Below are 16,863 nucleotides of genomic sequence, written 5' to 3'. Positions count from 1 at the left end.
AACCAGATTATGCAAATCTTTCTGCTCATTTGGAAACTAAAAGGAGCAGGGCATGCAGTCTCTGCACTCTGACAGGATAATAACCTGTTAACTGCGCTACCAACTAAAAAACATCTTGTTAAACAGAGATAATGACATGAGAACCACAAAAATATGCTCTACATTTTAGGGGGGAGATGCTTAACTGAAAATTTGTTTCTACGGTTCTAAGAAGAAAAATAATAAAATAAATGTAAATAATTAAAAATGTAAAGAGAAACTGATCTTCCCATGTGGTAATTTAATTGAATATCCAAAAATGTTCTCTAGGTATCCATCGTGGTCAGGATGTGGACTATATTAATATTGATAAATTATATTTTAGTCATATAACTCAGGCCTATTTAAATAGAGCCTATTTATTTACATTTTTCAATGTAAACAACAAAAGATGAGACAATAGTAATAAAAATAACAGAAGTTTTTAAGCATAAACCGAGGCAGGAATACACACCTGCTGTAGGACGTTACGTTCTCTTAAAGCCATCAGTCTGCGATGGAGGTCCACCAGCTCTTCTGTGTAGGCCTGCAGGAATTTAGTAGAAGGTAGCGAGAGAATGAACACTGTCAGTACAGGAGGAAAAGATTTGGCTGCCAGCATATGTTCAAATTAAGTGCAGAAATGATAATTCTTAGTAAAGGGGGGCTTGTGGCTCAGTGGTAGAGAATTGGGTTAAAATGTAGAAGGCTGCGGCTTCGAATCCCACTCCACCAGGCGTAGCCCTGCCCAGCCACCAAGGGCGATCTTGGTGCCGGTCCTGAGCCTGGATAAAATGGGATGATTGCGGCAGGAAGGGCATCCGGAGTAAAAAACTCGTGCCAAATCAAGTTCGGAAACTTACAGAAAGTTTTGGATGTAACTTCTATTTCACATCTGAAAGATGTGGGAGGAAACAGTTTCTCAATCTAATCAGACAATCAAACAAGTACTCTGACAGGGTTTGCTCGCCTTTTAAATGTAGGATTACACGCATCGGGTTTAGTCTGATTTAGCTCAGTGACACTGTATTTTAGCTTTGCAGTAATTATTCCAAACATCACATCCCAAAGTCTAGAGAAAAGAATTAGTTTGGAAAAGGTGGAAAACATAAACACAGTCTGTAAAAATCAGCTGCTGACATGCATGGATGTTTCCAATTGAGGGTGATGTTTCCAAATGAGGTTGATTTTTCCATTTAAGGTAAACAGTTTTGCGTGAGGAAACTGTGTCCAGGGTTTAATATTCTGTCCATATTTTAAAACCACTAGAGACCAATTTGTGATTTTACTTTTAGTCGTGTGTCAGATGCTTTAATCCAAAGGGACAAAGGGATAAATAAGGAAGATTCACACATGTGGACTGGCAGAGCTGGGGACTGAACTCCCAACCAGCAACTCTGTGTTTAGTGGACAACCTGCTCTAATTTTTAGGCCATGGCTTCCTCCCTCCCTCCCTCTCTCTCACCAAAAGCAGAATATTTTTAAGCAGAGAGAACCTGTAAAAAGGCAAAACAACTTCCCCTTTTTTTTTAAGTTTTTTGTGAATCTTGAATTGAACAGCTGCTTTTGCCCCACTGACCAGTAAAGTCTAAAAAAATTGATCACAGATATAAATAAACCACAGGTAAAAATCAAAAGATACATCAACTTTGACCTTTTTTCATTTTAAAACACCATCTTATTTATAATAGACCTCTTACTTTGTATTTAGTCACTGAGGGATTTTATATCTTCACAAAATCTATTATCCATGAGAATTGACAGATTTTTTTCAATGCAAATGTTTGAAATAGGATCCGTTGACGAGAGTTTCACTACTTCAATCATCTCATTACATAGAGAAAAGAAGTTTCTTTTAAGGGGTTCAGAGGCCAGAGTCTGTCTGCACATCTGGATCGATTCACTGGCCATTACTGCACCTTGAACTCATTAAAGCACTCACTGAACATTGACAAAACCGTGTGTGTGTATGCCAGTGTGTATGTGTTGTTTAAGAGAGAGCAGAAGCATAAAAAGTTTGATTTACCCTTCCTACCTTGTCGTATCCCTTCTTCAACACCTTCTCTGAACGAAACGAGGAATCTGGACTCTTTCTGACTGGCACCTGAAGAATAAAGATTAGAGAGAGAAGGAAAGAAGGAAGAATAATAAGCAAAAGGGGACATGAAAAAAATACAGACAGTGATGTGAGACCAAGACACTATGAAGGACACCAGTGACAGTCTCCATGTCCATTTACAAACAGCTTCAGGCTATTTTCCACTGTAAGGGAATCCAGCAAAAAAAAGCCATAATACAGCATACTTTAAATTCAGACAGACTCCTCTATGTCTGAACTAATGGCTTGAAGTTCTGGTTAATGTTATTTTGATAGTATTACTCAAACATGACTTACTCAAACACACAAAACTAATTGAGCTTGTTCATGTTACTCATAAAACCACAACAAAATCCTGCAGGAAATTCCTGCTCATGTTGGCCAGAGATTATGCTGACAGCTAAACAACGAGGAATGCACACTGTGTAGGCAGCAAAAACACAATATGGATAAAAACAAACAAAAGCAGTAAACAATAGATTTCATTTTGATTTGGTTTCCATGCATGGTTTTAACGTTTATTTTCTATTCAAACCATTTCAACTCCTGTCAATACGTCAGTGAAAGGAGGTAGTAAATTTAGAGGTTTATTTGACTCACTTTATTATTAGAGGAGCTGTGTTTCTGTGGGGGCGGGGCAGGGTCTCGACTGGGGCGGTGCGAGCCGTCACTGCTGTCGCTCTCGCTGTCCAGGCTGAGCCTGACAGGGACATAGGGTGAGGTCACAGGTCAATCACACACAGGCTAACAGAGACAACACATTGTCATACTGCTCAATGTTGCTTTTGAATGGATATAAGTGAGATTTTATTATTATTATTTGATGCAAATATGTTTCCAGACAATTTAATATTGGTAAATTCAAATTATCTGTCTGAAGAAGTTCACTGCATGTCACACTATCCATGATGCTTATTACCTCATTAGCAATCTATGCAAGTCTGTGGCATATGATATGTTTGATGTACAACCCCAATTGAAAGAAGTTCTGACGATGTTTAAAATGTAAATAAAAAACAGAATGCAATGATTTGCAAATCTCATCAATCCATATTTTATTCACAATAGAACATAAAAAACATATCAGATGTTGAAACTGAGACATTTTACCATTTCATACGAAATATTAGCTCGTTTTGAATTTGATGGCAGCAACAGATCTCAAAAAAGTTGAAACAGGGCAATGTTTACCACAGACAACGGTCTGTACAAGTCTGGCAAGTAAGGAAACAATTTGCTGGAGTTTTAGGAGAGGAATATTGTCCCATTCTTATCTGATGCAGGATTCTAGCTGCTTTACAGTCGTGGGCCTTTGTTGCCAGATTTTTCATTTTATGATGAGTCAAATGTTTTCTATTGGTGAAAGGTCTGGACTTAAGGCAGGCCAGTTCTGGACCCAGACTCTTCTCCTCCAAAGCCATTCTGTTGAAGTATGTGGTTTAGCATTGTTTGCTGAAATATGCAAGGCCTTCCCTGAAAGAGACATCGTCTTGATGGGAGCATATGTTACCCTGCAACCTATATGTTCTTTTTAGCATTTAGGGTGCATTTTAGGATGTGTAAGCTGCCCACAAATCCATGATTCCCATGAATCTTTTTATGATATAATATACTGTAGATGGTGGGATCTTTAAAGTCTTCGCAATTTTACATCGAGGAACATTTTTCTGAAATTGTTCCACAATTTTTAGTGTAGTTTAGTTTGTCGCAGATTGGTGAACCTCTGCCTATCTTTACTTCAAGAGGTTGTCAAATGCTCCTCAGTTTGTTTTTTGTGTTTTCTAGCAATTTGTTGCCCCTGTTCCAAGATGTGTTGCTGCAATCAAATTCAAAATGAGCTAATATTTTCCGTTTAATGGTAAAATATCTCAGTTACAATATCTGATATGTTGCTTACGTTGTATTGTAAATAAAATATGGCTTGATGAGATTTGCCAATTATTGCATTCTGTTTTTCTTTAAGTTTTAAACATCGTCCCAACTTCTTTGAATTGGGCTTGTACAACTGCATATGAAAGCAGTCAGACACCTTCGCTTTTTGCATATATACATTATACATAAATATTTATAGACACACACATATACATTTATGCTTAAATTGCAATTCCCATATTGCTAAGTCTCTTACTGTCCTTGAGAGGCCAAGCCAAAACCCAGACTTAAACCCCACAGAATATCTGTAAAGACTCTTGAGGATGACAGTTCACGGACACCTTATATCAAATTTGATTGCGCTTCAGAGGAGCTGCCAGTTGAGTGGGATAAATCCTGGTATGCAAAGCTTGCAAAGACTTACATTTATATATTTTCATATTATTGGTTATTGAGTCTAGATTAACTAGCAAACAAACAGTTTTAGATTAGATGCAAGCTTACAATGTGTGTTCTTCAACATTCGTTCAAATTAATTTTCAACTTGAGCAAAATAAGAAAGAACCATGTGTGGAAAGTTGATAGACTATGATACTGCATATTACTACAAATGGAAAAAACTCAGATGCTAGCAATGTTTCCATTCCTCTTATTAGATAAATATTTTCAATTAAGGAAAAAACCTGAGTGGAAAAATAGAATAGTTGGCTCGGGTGGAAAAGTTGTACTGATAAATGCAAAATATGCAATGGAAAAAGAAAATACATGATGTAAATGAAACTTGTGCTTTGAACATCTACTGAAGCTTCACAGGAAAGATTAGAATTAGAGGCAGATGAAAACATATCTGCACGGAGTAATGGAGACTGTAAAGTCAGATTTATGCTTCATGCAGAAGGTGACAGAAAACCCTGTGCATATGCTGCAAATACATAACGCCAGTATGAGGGCTTTGTGAACTAATGTTTTTATAAATACCGAAACATATGAAGACCATTTATATTCCAAATGTCTTCCTTTGCTTTCTTCTACAAAAGCTTATTATGGACTGTTGTAGACTTGTTTACAGCACCTACTACAAAGTCGAAGAGTAACAACCGAAGAGAGTGATGGTCATGCAAGTCTGAACACTGACTGTTTTAAAAGAAGGATGCTTACACACACACACACACACACACACACACACACACAGGAGCCTGTGTGAGACGTGGGACATTTCCGCAAGAAGCATGTTCAATTTGCCTAGCTCTTAAAATTTTAATTTTAGCTGTCAAATACACATATTTTCTGAAAACCTGATCAAAATAAGGACGGAGTTCGGATAGACCCTTTGCTAAATAATGTTACTCTAATAAAAATGTAGCAAAACTATAAACAAACTTTAAAAATAAGACTGCCACTTCGATGAATAACAAAAATTCAAAAGAGGAAGAGTATGGATTAATTTGCTGGCAGGGAAAGAGTAAAACATAAAAATTGAGTTTGAGGTAAATAATTGTTTTGCCATTAGCATTACACTAGCTTGTTTTCTACTGGTCAACTTGACCACATTTCTCTCATGACTGCCATTTTTAGTCAGGGACATCCTACATTCACTGACTGACCGAGAATCACGGTTGGGAGGGTTGGTCTTGATGGCCGTCTCCTCCTCTGAGCTGCTGTCGTCGTCATCTGACTCTTCTGACTGAATCTCCTCCACCATGGATCGTAGGGGGCCTATGAGGAAGATGACAGAACCACACAAACTTACCATCTTCACAGATTTAGAGCAACTCAATCGTCTACTGGGTACTAATGTATTTACTGTATGTACTACTGGGTTTTAATGTATTTCAGTTGGTTTTCCAACTGTTAAGTAAATGAGAAACCTAGTGACCTTAATCGAGATGGCGGAATACAGAAGCCTGATTTCACCTGTCGGATTTCTCCAGGAGAACAATAATTTCTTGCCTTATATTCTAACCATAACCAGGTCTGTAATTGCAGTTTTACAAAAGTTCATGAGAATGAAAAAGACTGCAGTGGAGTGGAAAGGCTGGATGGAAGGGAGGTCTTTACATGGACTGACACCGCTTTGTATATCTAAAACAAGTCTGACTAAAAATAAAAATAGAAACAAAGTGGCCCGCACTAGTCCAAATAAGCCCGTTTCTAGTGTGCACTTGCTAAATTCAGACAGTTCATAAAGTGTATATTAGCTTAAACACAGACACGCAGTATAACAGAAAGGGGCAGGCGTTAACAGTTATATACAGTTAATTTTGGAAGCATGGCTCTCAGATTTAAGTATAAGAGAAATCTGTTTACTGATCTGCTACAAGTGTATTGCAGTGGACATAAACACATTGACTTTTCCACTGTCTATACTCTTTGACAAACGTAAACATCAGGCTTAAAAAGTTCTTGAACTTCCTAAACTAAAATTCCTGAACTGTCTCCTACCAGTTAGTATTACAGGCCTGTTAGTACAAATGATTAATAGTATATTTATTTTCAAATTCCTTCTGTATTTTATTGCTTATGACAGTCAGTGTTTTCAAAAATTGTTTTGTTTCTACATTGGTAAAGGCAAATTTTAGCCATCGTTTAGCCATAGTTTTGCTAAATGTCCATATATTTAGATTTTTTTTTTAATGTGACAGCACTAGCTATTTTAATCCATAAATGTATATATATATATATATATTCTTGTGTTTTGTCATCTGTGCTTGCAGATAATCTACGGTACACCCTTATCAAACCCTCTGTGTTAAATCTTTACATAAAATGATCTCTCCATTGAAAGTAAGCAAAAGAACTATACCTTGCCCTTGTTTCTGTCCCGGCTCGAAGTCTGAGTCTGAACTCGAATCAGAACTGGAACTGGAGTTGGAAGGACTTGAAGCGGCCGACTGCTGTAGGAAGAAGGGAAGAAGACCGCTTTACATCAAAGAGAGGAACGTAAAGGACATTAAAAAAAAAAAAAAAGGATCGAAAGGTTGATCTACCCAAAAAAAAAAAAAGGAAAAAAAAAAGACAAGTTTTCTTCAAGGTTACTGTCGGACACTTATAATAAAATAATTTGAAATAAAATTTGTTCTAATCACAAACACATTAATATCTTTCTGTAAATGCAAACAGAATATTAGCAAGAACAGAATGGAACTGTAGGCGGAAATATTAGTTAACTGATCGTTTCACACAAAATACCAAACATTCACTAGATAAAGCTAAATATCTCTGGACTTTAATTACAGGTTCGTTATAATATGTGAAGACCTTATATTTTATGTCATTTTAACACAGTTTTAATATTTTCTAGCATTAAATAAACCAAATAAAGCAACCATCCAGCCATGGATAAAATGTACTGTAACAGCACATTATAAAAAGATTTCCTTCAGCTACCATGTAGTCCTCATACCTCTGATTTTGATGATCCTTCATCTTCTGAATTTGACTCCTCCGACTCTGGAAGTTTCTTGGGTTCCTTCAGTTCCTGTGTGTCATTTTTGCCTTTGGGCCAGCGACCTTTTTCCTTGGGAGGTTTCTTCTCTGTGTAGGGCTGGCTGGCAGTCGTGGAGGAGACACGGGGAGAACTTCCAGTGAATGGCCCACTGGCCGGCACCTTCGGTCCGTCGGAGCTGCCCTTCTTTTGCTTCTTAGCACTGGGTTTAGGAGACTCCACAGTGGAGGGTCGTTTCCCTGGAGCTTTGGACTCTGCTTGCCCACCCCCACCTCCACCACCACCACCCCCTCCACTCCCGACCCCCCCTCCTTTTGGGGACATGCCCTCCATCTTTGACTCCTTCACGGTGAGTTTAGGCTCCTTGAAGGCAGCCTTAGGTAGGACCTTGACTTCATCTTTCACTTTGATCTCTGATGGCTTTTTTGAAGAAGACAAAGAGGAAGATGAAGGGTCGCGGCCACTCTTGCTGCTTCCATCTCTTTCATTTTCTCCTTTCGACGTGGCTTTGCTCTCAGAGTCTTTTCTGGGTCGTTCACGATGCTCCTTCGTCAGCTTGTGCGGTTTGGGTCCTTTGCTGCTGCCACTACTTCCTTCTTTGCTGGGTTCCTGGAGAGAGAAAACGACATCGCTCTCATTGATCCTCTACTGACAAGTCGAACTAAACATTTTCTTAGTAATGAGTATAAAATACATTGGCAAGGGAAAAAAGATCTAACTAAAACTACCTTGTTGCGTGATAAGATTTCAACCTATTTCACATCTCCCAACAATATCAGGAGAAATCAAACCTCATTGTTCAGAGTTGTGTTTCCCACATATAACACACAGCTGAAGTTCACCTAAGTGAGAAGTGTCTTCACATGTGAAACTCTGCTCGATTTCAGAGTGGTCAGCGAGCACAGGTGACACAGCATGACAGAAAACAGGCAGCAGGAAACGGTGTTTTGTTTACAGCAAATTGGAGCCATGCGTCAAATAAAAAAGGTTCTATCACATTACTACAATGGCAGTAGAGTTATTGAAACATCATCAACATGCCTATTTACTAATTTTTAATCCTTTCGACAATTCGGGACAGTGCAGTGTGCTACATGCACAATCTCATGCACACAATATGGACATTGTACTAAAGGGGTTGAAGGATAATCCGGATAATGAGTGTCTCACTCGGACATTTGCGTTCTCACATACACCCCTTCCTGACAAAGTCAGGAGAACATCAGAATTCCAGTACGTGTGAAAGGGGCTTTAGAGTAAACAACCATGTTAATGGCCCTGTGAGGCTGTGCAGTGGCACCTTGAGTTAAATACTGACTTTCGGCATATTTTATTATTAGGTTAATTATGTTTATTGAATTCACTGTCCTGGTTTAGCATCTTAGTTAATACTTGCTGACAGCACTAAAAGCCAGAGGCCAATGGGAGCTCTTTTTGCAGAAATATATCAAACGAAGAAGAAGGCACACACACCGTCCATTGGTCAAAATCTCTTGGGCCCTCACTACTAAAATAGCTTATTGCTATTTTAAAAGAGGTGGGCATACAAACCGGATGCGCATCTGGAGCAAGATTCTGTTTTATACCTGTGAATGTTTCTAAAAGTAAAAAATTGCTTTGAAACATAAAACAACTGCACCTTGGCATTCGCTCATAACTGTGTCATTTATCTGGGAAACATACCAAGCAAAACTCTGCGAGCAGATGCTAAACGCACTTAAAAAGAACATCTTGAAAATATAAGACTTGTAAAGAAGATGTGCTGTCAACTAGCCGATTAGCTAAAACATAATAGAGGTTGGATCACATTCTCTGCTATATCTGCTATGAATTATCTGGGACTGACTGATACCTCATTCAGCAGAAAATAGTACTTCACCAATCAAGTCAGCACACAACTCTGTACCCTGAAAATTCCTGTACCTTCAAGACTACCACCCTGCAAGCAACTTTTTTAGGGGCTAAAACAATTTCACTGGAACTTAATGTATAGGCTGGGCCCTCTGGAATTACAGGCAGAAGAACAAACATCCCCCAAAGGTTCCTCTTCCTCAGGGAAAGTTCCTGCAGTGGAAACTTATCTTTTGTAGTAAAAATGTGTATACAAACCAACTACATAGCCAAAGAACTGGCTTCTCCAGGGAATAGATTGTATTTCCACACAGGCTGCCCACATATCAGCCAACAGTTTTATAAAATTTAAACCATTTAAATTAAAAGAAAAAAAAACTTCACATGATTATACTCATTCATTGTAAAACACAGACTCAATACAAAGTGGAAGATAAAAAAAAAAAAAAAAAAGAATTCATGAGTTCCTTAGAGTGAGCTCTCACTGTTATTCTACGTCAGCATATGGACACAGCTGGATAAACCAAAGTCATCTATCTGCCTTAAGCTGGTGCTCAACACACCCAATCAGGCCACTTTAACAATGTGAACTGAAGAAACAAGTATTTCTGCATCAGAAGGAAGGAAAAATTTAGTCTACAGGATAAATACTTATTTGTCATCAGGTCAAGTCACCCATGTGGTTTTACCTTTGTGAATAGAGAAACGGACTGTGTAGAAAAAAACATTAGGAGGAATCTGTAACAACACACATAAAGGTTGTGGTCTACAGAAGCAAATCTTATCAAGAGACAAGAACAACCGCACTATGAAGAGCTGATAGATTAACAGTGGCAACAATGGAAAATGTAAGGGGATCAGGTTCCTGGTTTCTCCTGATACGTTCCCTTTCCTGGCAGATAAACAGGCTGAGTAACTCTGCATACATGCATACAGATGCTTGAAAACAGCTGGCAACGATTAGAAGTCTTAGTCATTCTTAGTGATTTACTTTTCAAAATGTTAATAAAGCGTAAAGAAGCTAAAGTAGTAACACTTCCAGCTTAGATAATTCAAACAAGGGAGATCTCAAAGCAAAGTGCTAATAAGATGAAAGCACTACAACCCACCTTAGACACATGAGAGGTCTTGTTCTTCTTGGGATCAGAGAAGGCAGAGAGGGGGATTGTGGGGAGCATCGGGTAGTCCGGACTGGGCCTGGCTTCAGCCCCTTCTGGAACCACCAACACCTGAAGAAGAAGAAGAAGAAGAAACAAGTTACAGTGACCATGTTAATTTTTAAATTCCCTATAATTTTCTTTTAATATATACTAAGCCATTTATAAAACTGAACATTGATGTTTCTTAACATGTACTAAAATATTTTTTTCTATCCTTTTTTTCTTCAGAACTTCAAGCATGGCAATGAATTCTAATGATGAACGCACAGACAGGAGACAAAACAGACCAAAATGGCTAAGAGCTAAGACAAATCAACAAGTTGGTTTTGCGCCTAAAAGAGCTTGGCAGCTAGATCTTAAAAGCAATAAATGTAACTTACAAGAAATCCTGCTAACCTCTAAATCAGGGGTCACCAACCTTTTTGAAACTGAGAGCTACTTCTTGGGTACCGATTAATGCGAAAAGGTACCAGTTTAATACACACTTTTGAAATAACAAATTTGCTCAATTTTCCGTTAATTATATGTTATTATTAATACTTAATTAAAGTAATGATATTCATTTATGTGAAGAATTGTAAAAATGTACGAAAGAATTATGTAAAAAAAGAATAGCAACAAAGAAATTAGATGCAGATCATTGGTAAATGGCGCTATGGTGAGCTATTTTTAGAACAGGCCCGCGGGCTACTCATGTGGTCCTTGCGGGCTACCTGGTGCCCATGGGCACCATGTTGGTGACCCCTGCTCTAGATATTAGCTGAAGTTTTCAGGTCAAAGTCATGGATTTTAAGAAGGTGGTGATGCTGTTACATCGACACTTCAGGATAAAAACAAAAGCACACTAGTTTTAGGGTGATGCAGCTCACACCATGGCTTTAACCAACATTGCTAGTTTTGCATAGTTTCACATCCATTTAGATTATTTTTTAGTTAGTGATGGTAGACAGAAAAACTGCATTGCTATGCATGGAACATATTTCCAGCTGTTCAGCTTCTAATTTAAGTCTAGTTTAAGTCTTTTCATGAATCTGCATGGCTGATAAATACTTGTGATTAACTTCTGTACTATTACAGCAACGCACACAAAATTACTCTCCAACTGTGGAGCTAACTTTGCATGTAACATGGTTAAACTTACACTGCTATAGCTGCCATTTCTCACTTGAATAGATAAATGATCAACAGCTTAAAATAAAATGGTCCCTTCAGGCATCGCCACAGCAGAATGTGTTCCTCGAGTTCATTTGGCATGTGTTCTTACGCCGGATGCCCTTCCTTCCTCAAGCCTGCCATTGTTATCCGTGCACGGGACCGGCACCAAGGTTGCTCTTGGTGGCAAAGTGGGGATGGTATTCGAACCTGTGACCTTCTATATCCTAACCCAATACTCTACCACTGAGTTACCAGGCCCCCTTGCCCATTTCTCACTGGACTATTGCTAGCCAAAGCTGATAGATTTCTACTAAAGGTTGGTGTGTGGGTTAAAAAAAAAAAGTAATGCAACACAAACATGTGTGCTGCATACAAACTTACTGCTATACAATACTTTCACCCATTTAGTAAATTAAGTCAAATTGCCCACAATTAATATAAGACAATGTGGAAAACTGTTTCCTGCAACATGCATTACCTTGATCTTTATTAGAGTGAATATGTCTATACAGTACTGGAAAAATGTGTATATTACACACTTTTACTATTACAAAAACATTACTATTGTTACTATACTAAATTGTTCAGTCATCAGTCAAGTCAACCTGGCAAGCAGGCACTGTGTCAGGCAACCTCACCCCTCCAGCTTTGATCAGCTTTCTCCTGAACTCTTTGGTGGGGTTGTTGAAGGTGAGCTTTTCACAGCGCAGGTGGTTGACTGGGGGGTTGCCCTCCAAGTTAAGGAACAGGTCATAGTTGAAAAACACCTTTTTTGGCTCCTCCTGATAAAAGACATCAGGCAAATGAGATTTATTGAGGTAAACAGATTCATTTTTTAAGCTTCTTGTAACAGCATACATGACCTAAAGTCATTTGTTTGTCTTACTGATACAGTTACACCTCATTGCCTACAAGTTACACAACAAAAGCTGCATCAATAACATAGACCCTTTGTCCTCAAAAAAAAAAACAAAAAAACGCAGACACTGATAACGACATTCCTGAGAGAAGCTGTAGAATTGCAGAGAAGAGTGCGATTAAAGCTGAGGAAAATGCATTAAGACACTCTTGAAAGATTTTATAAATAAAAATGTCTGTCGATTGTGTTCAACTTAATTGCACTTAAGAGGATGCAATATTTTTGGATGCAGTCTAAAGGTTTTATATTATGAAGACTTGTGAGGACTGAAGCAATGCTTCAGTAATGTGCACATACTTCTAAGAATTCCCCTTATTTTTTAAAGAGAGGAATGTGGTTCTTTCATTAATAAATCACTTTATTAGACAGTGAAGACTTAAAATGAGCACAAACTATTATTAACACATTTAGCACCAAGTAAGTGTTTTACTAATGCAATCTAGTATTTTGATGGGTTGAGTAGACATAAGGACAAGTGTCTAATCTACTCTGGAGGTTAACTTTAAAGCTGTTGAATGTCAACAGAAAATATTGCTCCTGCAAATCTTCTCTGCCGATCAGTGCAGTTGCTATGTTTAAAAACATAAATAATATTTCATAAGTAATACCCCAATTTCAGACACATCAAATAAAAAGGAGACAGTTTTCTGAAAAACTCTGATTTGTCATTATGACCAGGAATTTTATGGGCATGTGAAAGTTTGTTCACACTATTTATTTCCGGGAAAAAACAATATATGTAATTTTGTGATATCACAGTAGGAAAAAAAAAAACAACTGATAATGTCTTGTGACTGCGTTGCCATTTATAAAGGAAATTACATAGTTATTTATATTACATTTAGTCATTTGGCAGAAGCAAAAAAGGCAGGGACAAGACATAAAGCACAGTGTTATGACACGTAAGAGCAAGACAGGACAGATAGCTTAAGTTCATAGGAACACGCAGAAGACCATCTTCAGCAGCTTTTTAAATATTGGGGGGTTGGGAGGTTTCTTTGTATGCAAGTCAGGTAGCTTGTTTCACCATTGTGGGGCCACTGAGATAAAGAGCTTTAATTGTGATCTTTGATGAGTGCTGTAAGAACCACTAGATGGAAAACTGCAATGGGCACTGTGGGACTGTGGACCTGGAGGAGGGTGCTATAAATTACACTGTAGATGAGAGTCAGAGCCTTGAACCTGATGTAGGTGACCACTGAAGGCCTGTGCAAAGATCTGAACAGTAGTGTAATACTGCATTTGTCATTTTTGGCTGATCACAAAAACAAACAAATAAATAATAATAATGATGATTTAAAACCCAAACCATGTTGCAGTTTGGATCATCTGGAGAAGTTTATTGTTCATGCTGATAGCCTGCTTGTTATGTTCTGTGTGGTTCAGGCAAAGTGCAATCATACTAGTCGTTATTGCAGATCAGAAACGGTGAGAGGCCTGACTATCACCACATATTAAGTGTTTTCTACAAATTTTAAACCTTTTGTCACAGGGAGATCTGAGGGAGTTTGCAGACAGCCATCTGCTTGATTGGTCTGCTGGGCATGTAGCAGTGATTTTTGTTTTTAGACCGCAGCAAAACCAAGGTCACCAAATACATTGTTAAACCTGCCAGTACATAAACTCAGGTTGCATGTGGTCACAGGATGGAACAATGCTGCAGCAAAACGGGACACATATCCCAGGATATGATAAAATCACAGATTTAATCATGGCAATATCAAGTTTTTGGAATTGTTATATCCCCATTTATTAAGGCAGATGGGTAGATCTGAACATTACCTATGATTTAAATCTGATTCAGAGTGTACATGTGGTAATTTTTTCAGGTGATTGGTTACGGCTAACCATTAAAAGGGGAGTTCTCTGTTATTTTTGTTTTAATAAACTCATTAAATCACCTGTAATTAAGTTGTTTTTCTTTTCTTTTTATTCTGCTCAATTTGAAACTCCACCTTTGGGTCAAAATACTAAGTCTAAAATATAAAAGACTAACATTTAGGAAACCAAAAACAATGAAAGATAATTACATAAACAAAGATAACTACAAAAAACACATAGCAGCTCACCAGATGGGTTTTTTAACGTCAGTTGCAGGCAGAAACTGATAGTGACCTTTGGCTGGTCCTGCAGAATATCCATGTCTATATTGGACCACATAGTATCCATAGTGGCTCATGATGGTTAAAATGCTATCTGGAACAATGGACTAAACTACTGAGGAGCATAAGTAATAGTTTATTTCCCTGCTACACCTGGATGATAAGACCATCCAAAGAGGACTAAGGTTTAATCTCCTTCATGTAGTAGTGCAAGTTCAAGTGCAAAACTCATAACAAATTTTTATATTAAATCCACTGTGTGGTAACACTCAAAATATTGATGTATGCTATATAAAATTATTACTCCAAACTAAATATATTTTATTATAAAGTATCTGGCAACAACCTAGAGTGTATTTAATATCATTATTATTAATATTATTTATTGTGTGTGTCCAGTCAGTCTCACCTTGTTCTTGAAATAAACTTCAATGGGCATAAGAAAGCCTGCGTAGCCTGACTCCTCCACTTTGTAGGGAGGCTCCTTGCATACTGTTGACATAGACAGAATATTGCATTAATCACTTTTACCAATAGAATCACATATATAATAAATAGCAAATTAAATAGGATCAGTAAACCTGTTATTTTAGTTTGTTACATTTATTTGTCAGAGAGCACATATAAAAAGACACTATTGTAGGAAACCATGGATTAAGCCCATTTAAAACCAATTCAAAATATCAGTCACATTAATTAATAATAATAAATAAAACAACTCATCATCAGTTGCAGCACTACAATGTCATTCTATATGCAATCAGCAAAGGAAAGAAATGCCAAATACATAAAAGTAAAGAAAAGGAGCTGTAAAATCCAGTACAGGGTCAGAAACTACAATTCAACCTTTAAACCTTTAAACTGTTTTCCACTGATCCACACTGAACCTTAAATGCTTTTGCCATTATACACCTGGCCTGTTTATCATAAACATATTTGTCTATGTGTTTTCATCTTCATTTCCGCTGAGTTATTTTACATTCTTAAATGTTTAAGGGCTGTGACACACCAAAAACTAGCGGTAATGAAGACAACTGCTGCCTCGGATCACATCGCCTTATTACCAGGCCAACAGGTGGCACTTTAGCACATCTAAAAGATGAAATCTAACAGGGATGTAGAGTGCAAGTTATGCACTTGCTTGAAAGGAAGAGAAAGTTTAAGACATGGACTTGCGTTTACACAAACTAATTCTCCAAGCTTAACAGCCAATCGGAGTGTTTTCCCTCAGTGACTGACCAACAACAGTTCAACACGTTGATATAGCTGAAGATCCGCCGACAGAAGGTCTAAACTGTAGACTAATGCCTACAGGGCAGGAACTCCCGCAAAAAGCAGGCCAAAAGAATCTCACCGAAAGCTCAAATGTAGACTTGGGCCAGTTTCACACGTGAACTTGACATTATCAAGAGGAAACAGCCTCCGACATTGTACGCAGTCGGGATTCTTACAAGTAACACAGTGGGAGCTCATCTGAATGAGAAACATCCTCATGTGAAACTCCACTCGATTTCAGTGTGAGATCAGAGCGCATAAGACAGACTTATTACTAGGTGGCTCAAAGGATAAAGTTTGGATAATGTCGGCAGCATCTCACTCTGACATTCACAATCCAAGTCAGAAGAATGGCAGAATTCCAGTGCATGTGTAAAAGGGGCTTTAGTGTGTCACAGTCCTTAGGGGACTCATTCTGCATTTGTTTCTTAATATCCTTAATGTAGCATCTAATTCCCTTTATTTTTTGTTTATGAATTATAATATTTAAAAAATGTATATAAATAAACTTGAGTGTGCATCCAATACCTCTCTTGGGTTTGGGGAAGCTCTCGTGCAGGCGGAAGACAACCTTCTCAACAAAGTGCTGGATGTCGCCAGTCTCTGGCCCTCGGACAAACACCATCCAGTCATGGGTGAAGCCTTCTGATGTCACTTTCTTCCTCAGCTGAGCTCTGTGGCCCAGCTCCAGCTTCACCTGCACTGTGCACTGAAAAGGGATCAGCTGTTTAATGATAGTCTAGGTCTGAGGGTGTATATGCACAAAATGTGAACTAAAAAGGGAGTATGAGAAACAGTTGATTTGATTAAATAAAGATGCAGTTAAAGATGAAGAACTGAAACATTTGGCATTTTATCACTCACTTATCTAGACACAACGTGGTGAGCAGAGGAAGGCTTTTGTTGAGTCTCTTAAATGTCAACCTGTATGTTGATTCCTTGCATTCTCATAATTAAATGCTTAACTG

The 16,863-nt window shown here is 38.0% G+C and overlaps 1 protein-coding gene across 8 annotated transcripts in view; it reads right to left on the bottom strand.

Moving 5' to 3' along the window:
• mllt1a (MLLT1 super elongation complex subunit a) overlaps positions 1–16,863 on the bottom strand; it is a 34,408-nt gene that overhangs the window by 7,187 nt on the left and 10,358 nt on the right. For 5 of the 8 annotated variants that reach the window (XM_067512339.1, XM_067512336.1, XM_067512337.1 and 2 more), the window contains 10 exons: positions 16,424–16,604; positions 15,030–15,112; positions 12,238–12,381; positions 10,394–10,513; positions 7,392–8,042; positions 6,792–6,882; positions 5,593–5,704; positions 2,717–2,816; positions 2,045–2,122; positions 494–565 (listed from right to left, as the gene is read on the bottom strand). In XM_067512339.1, coding sequence (XP_067368440.1) covers positions 494–565; positions 2,045–2,122; positions 2,717–2,816; positions 5,593–5,704; positions 6,792–6,882; positions 7,392–8,042; positions 10,394–10,513; positions 12,238–12,381; positions 15,030–15,112; positions 16,424–16,604 — 1,632 coding nt within the window. The remainder of the gene's footprint in view (positions 1–493; positions 566–2,044; positions 2,123–2,716; positions 2,817–5,592; positions 5,705–6,791; positions 6,883–7,391; positions 8,043–10,393; positions 10,514–12,237; positions 12,382–15,029; positions 15,113–16,423; positions 16,605–16,863) is intronic. The other 3 variants (XM_067512343.1, XM_067512342.1, XM_067512344.1) reach the window with 3 other exon arrangements.

The sequence above is a fragment of the Channa argus genome, chromosome 8 (assembly GCF_033026475.1).
Source record: "Channa argus isolate prfri chromosome 8, Channa argus male v1.0, whole genome shotgun sequence".
Classification (NCBI taxonomy): Eukaryota; Metazoa; Chordata; class Actinopteri; order Anabantiformes; family Channidae; genus Channa; species Channa argus.
Note: the sequence above shows the minus strand (reverse complement) of the source record. Positions and strands in the feature narration are given on the sequence as shown.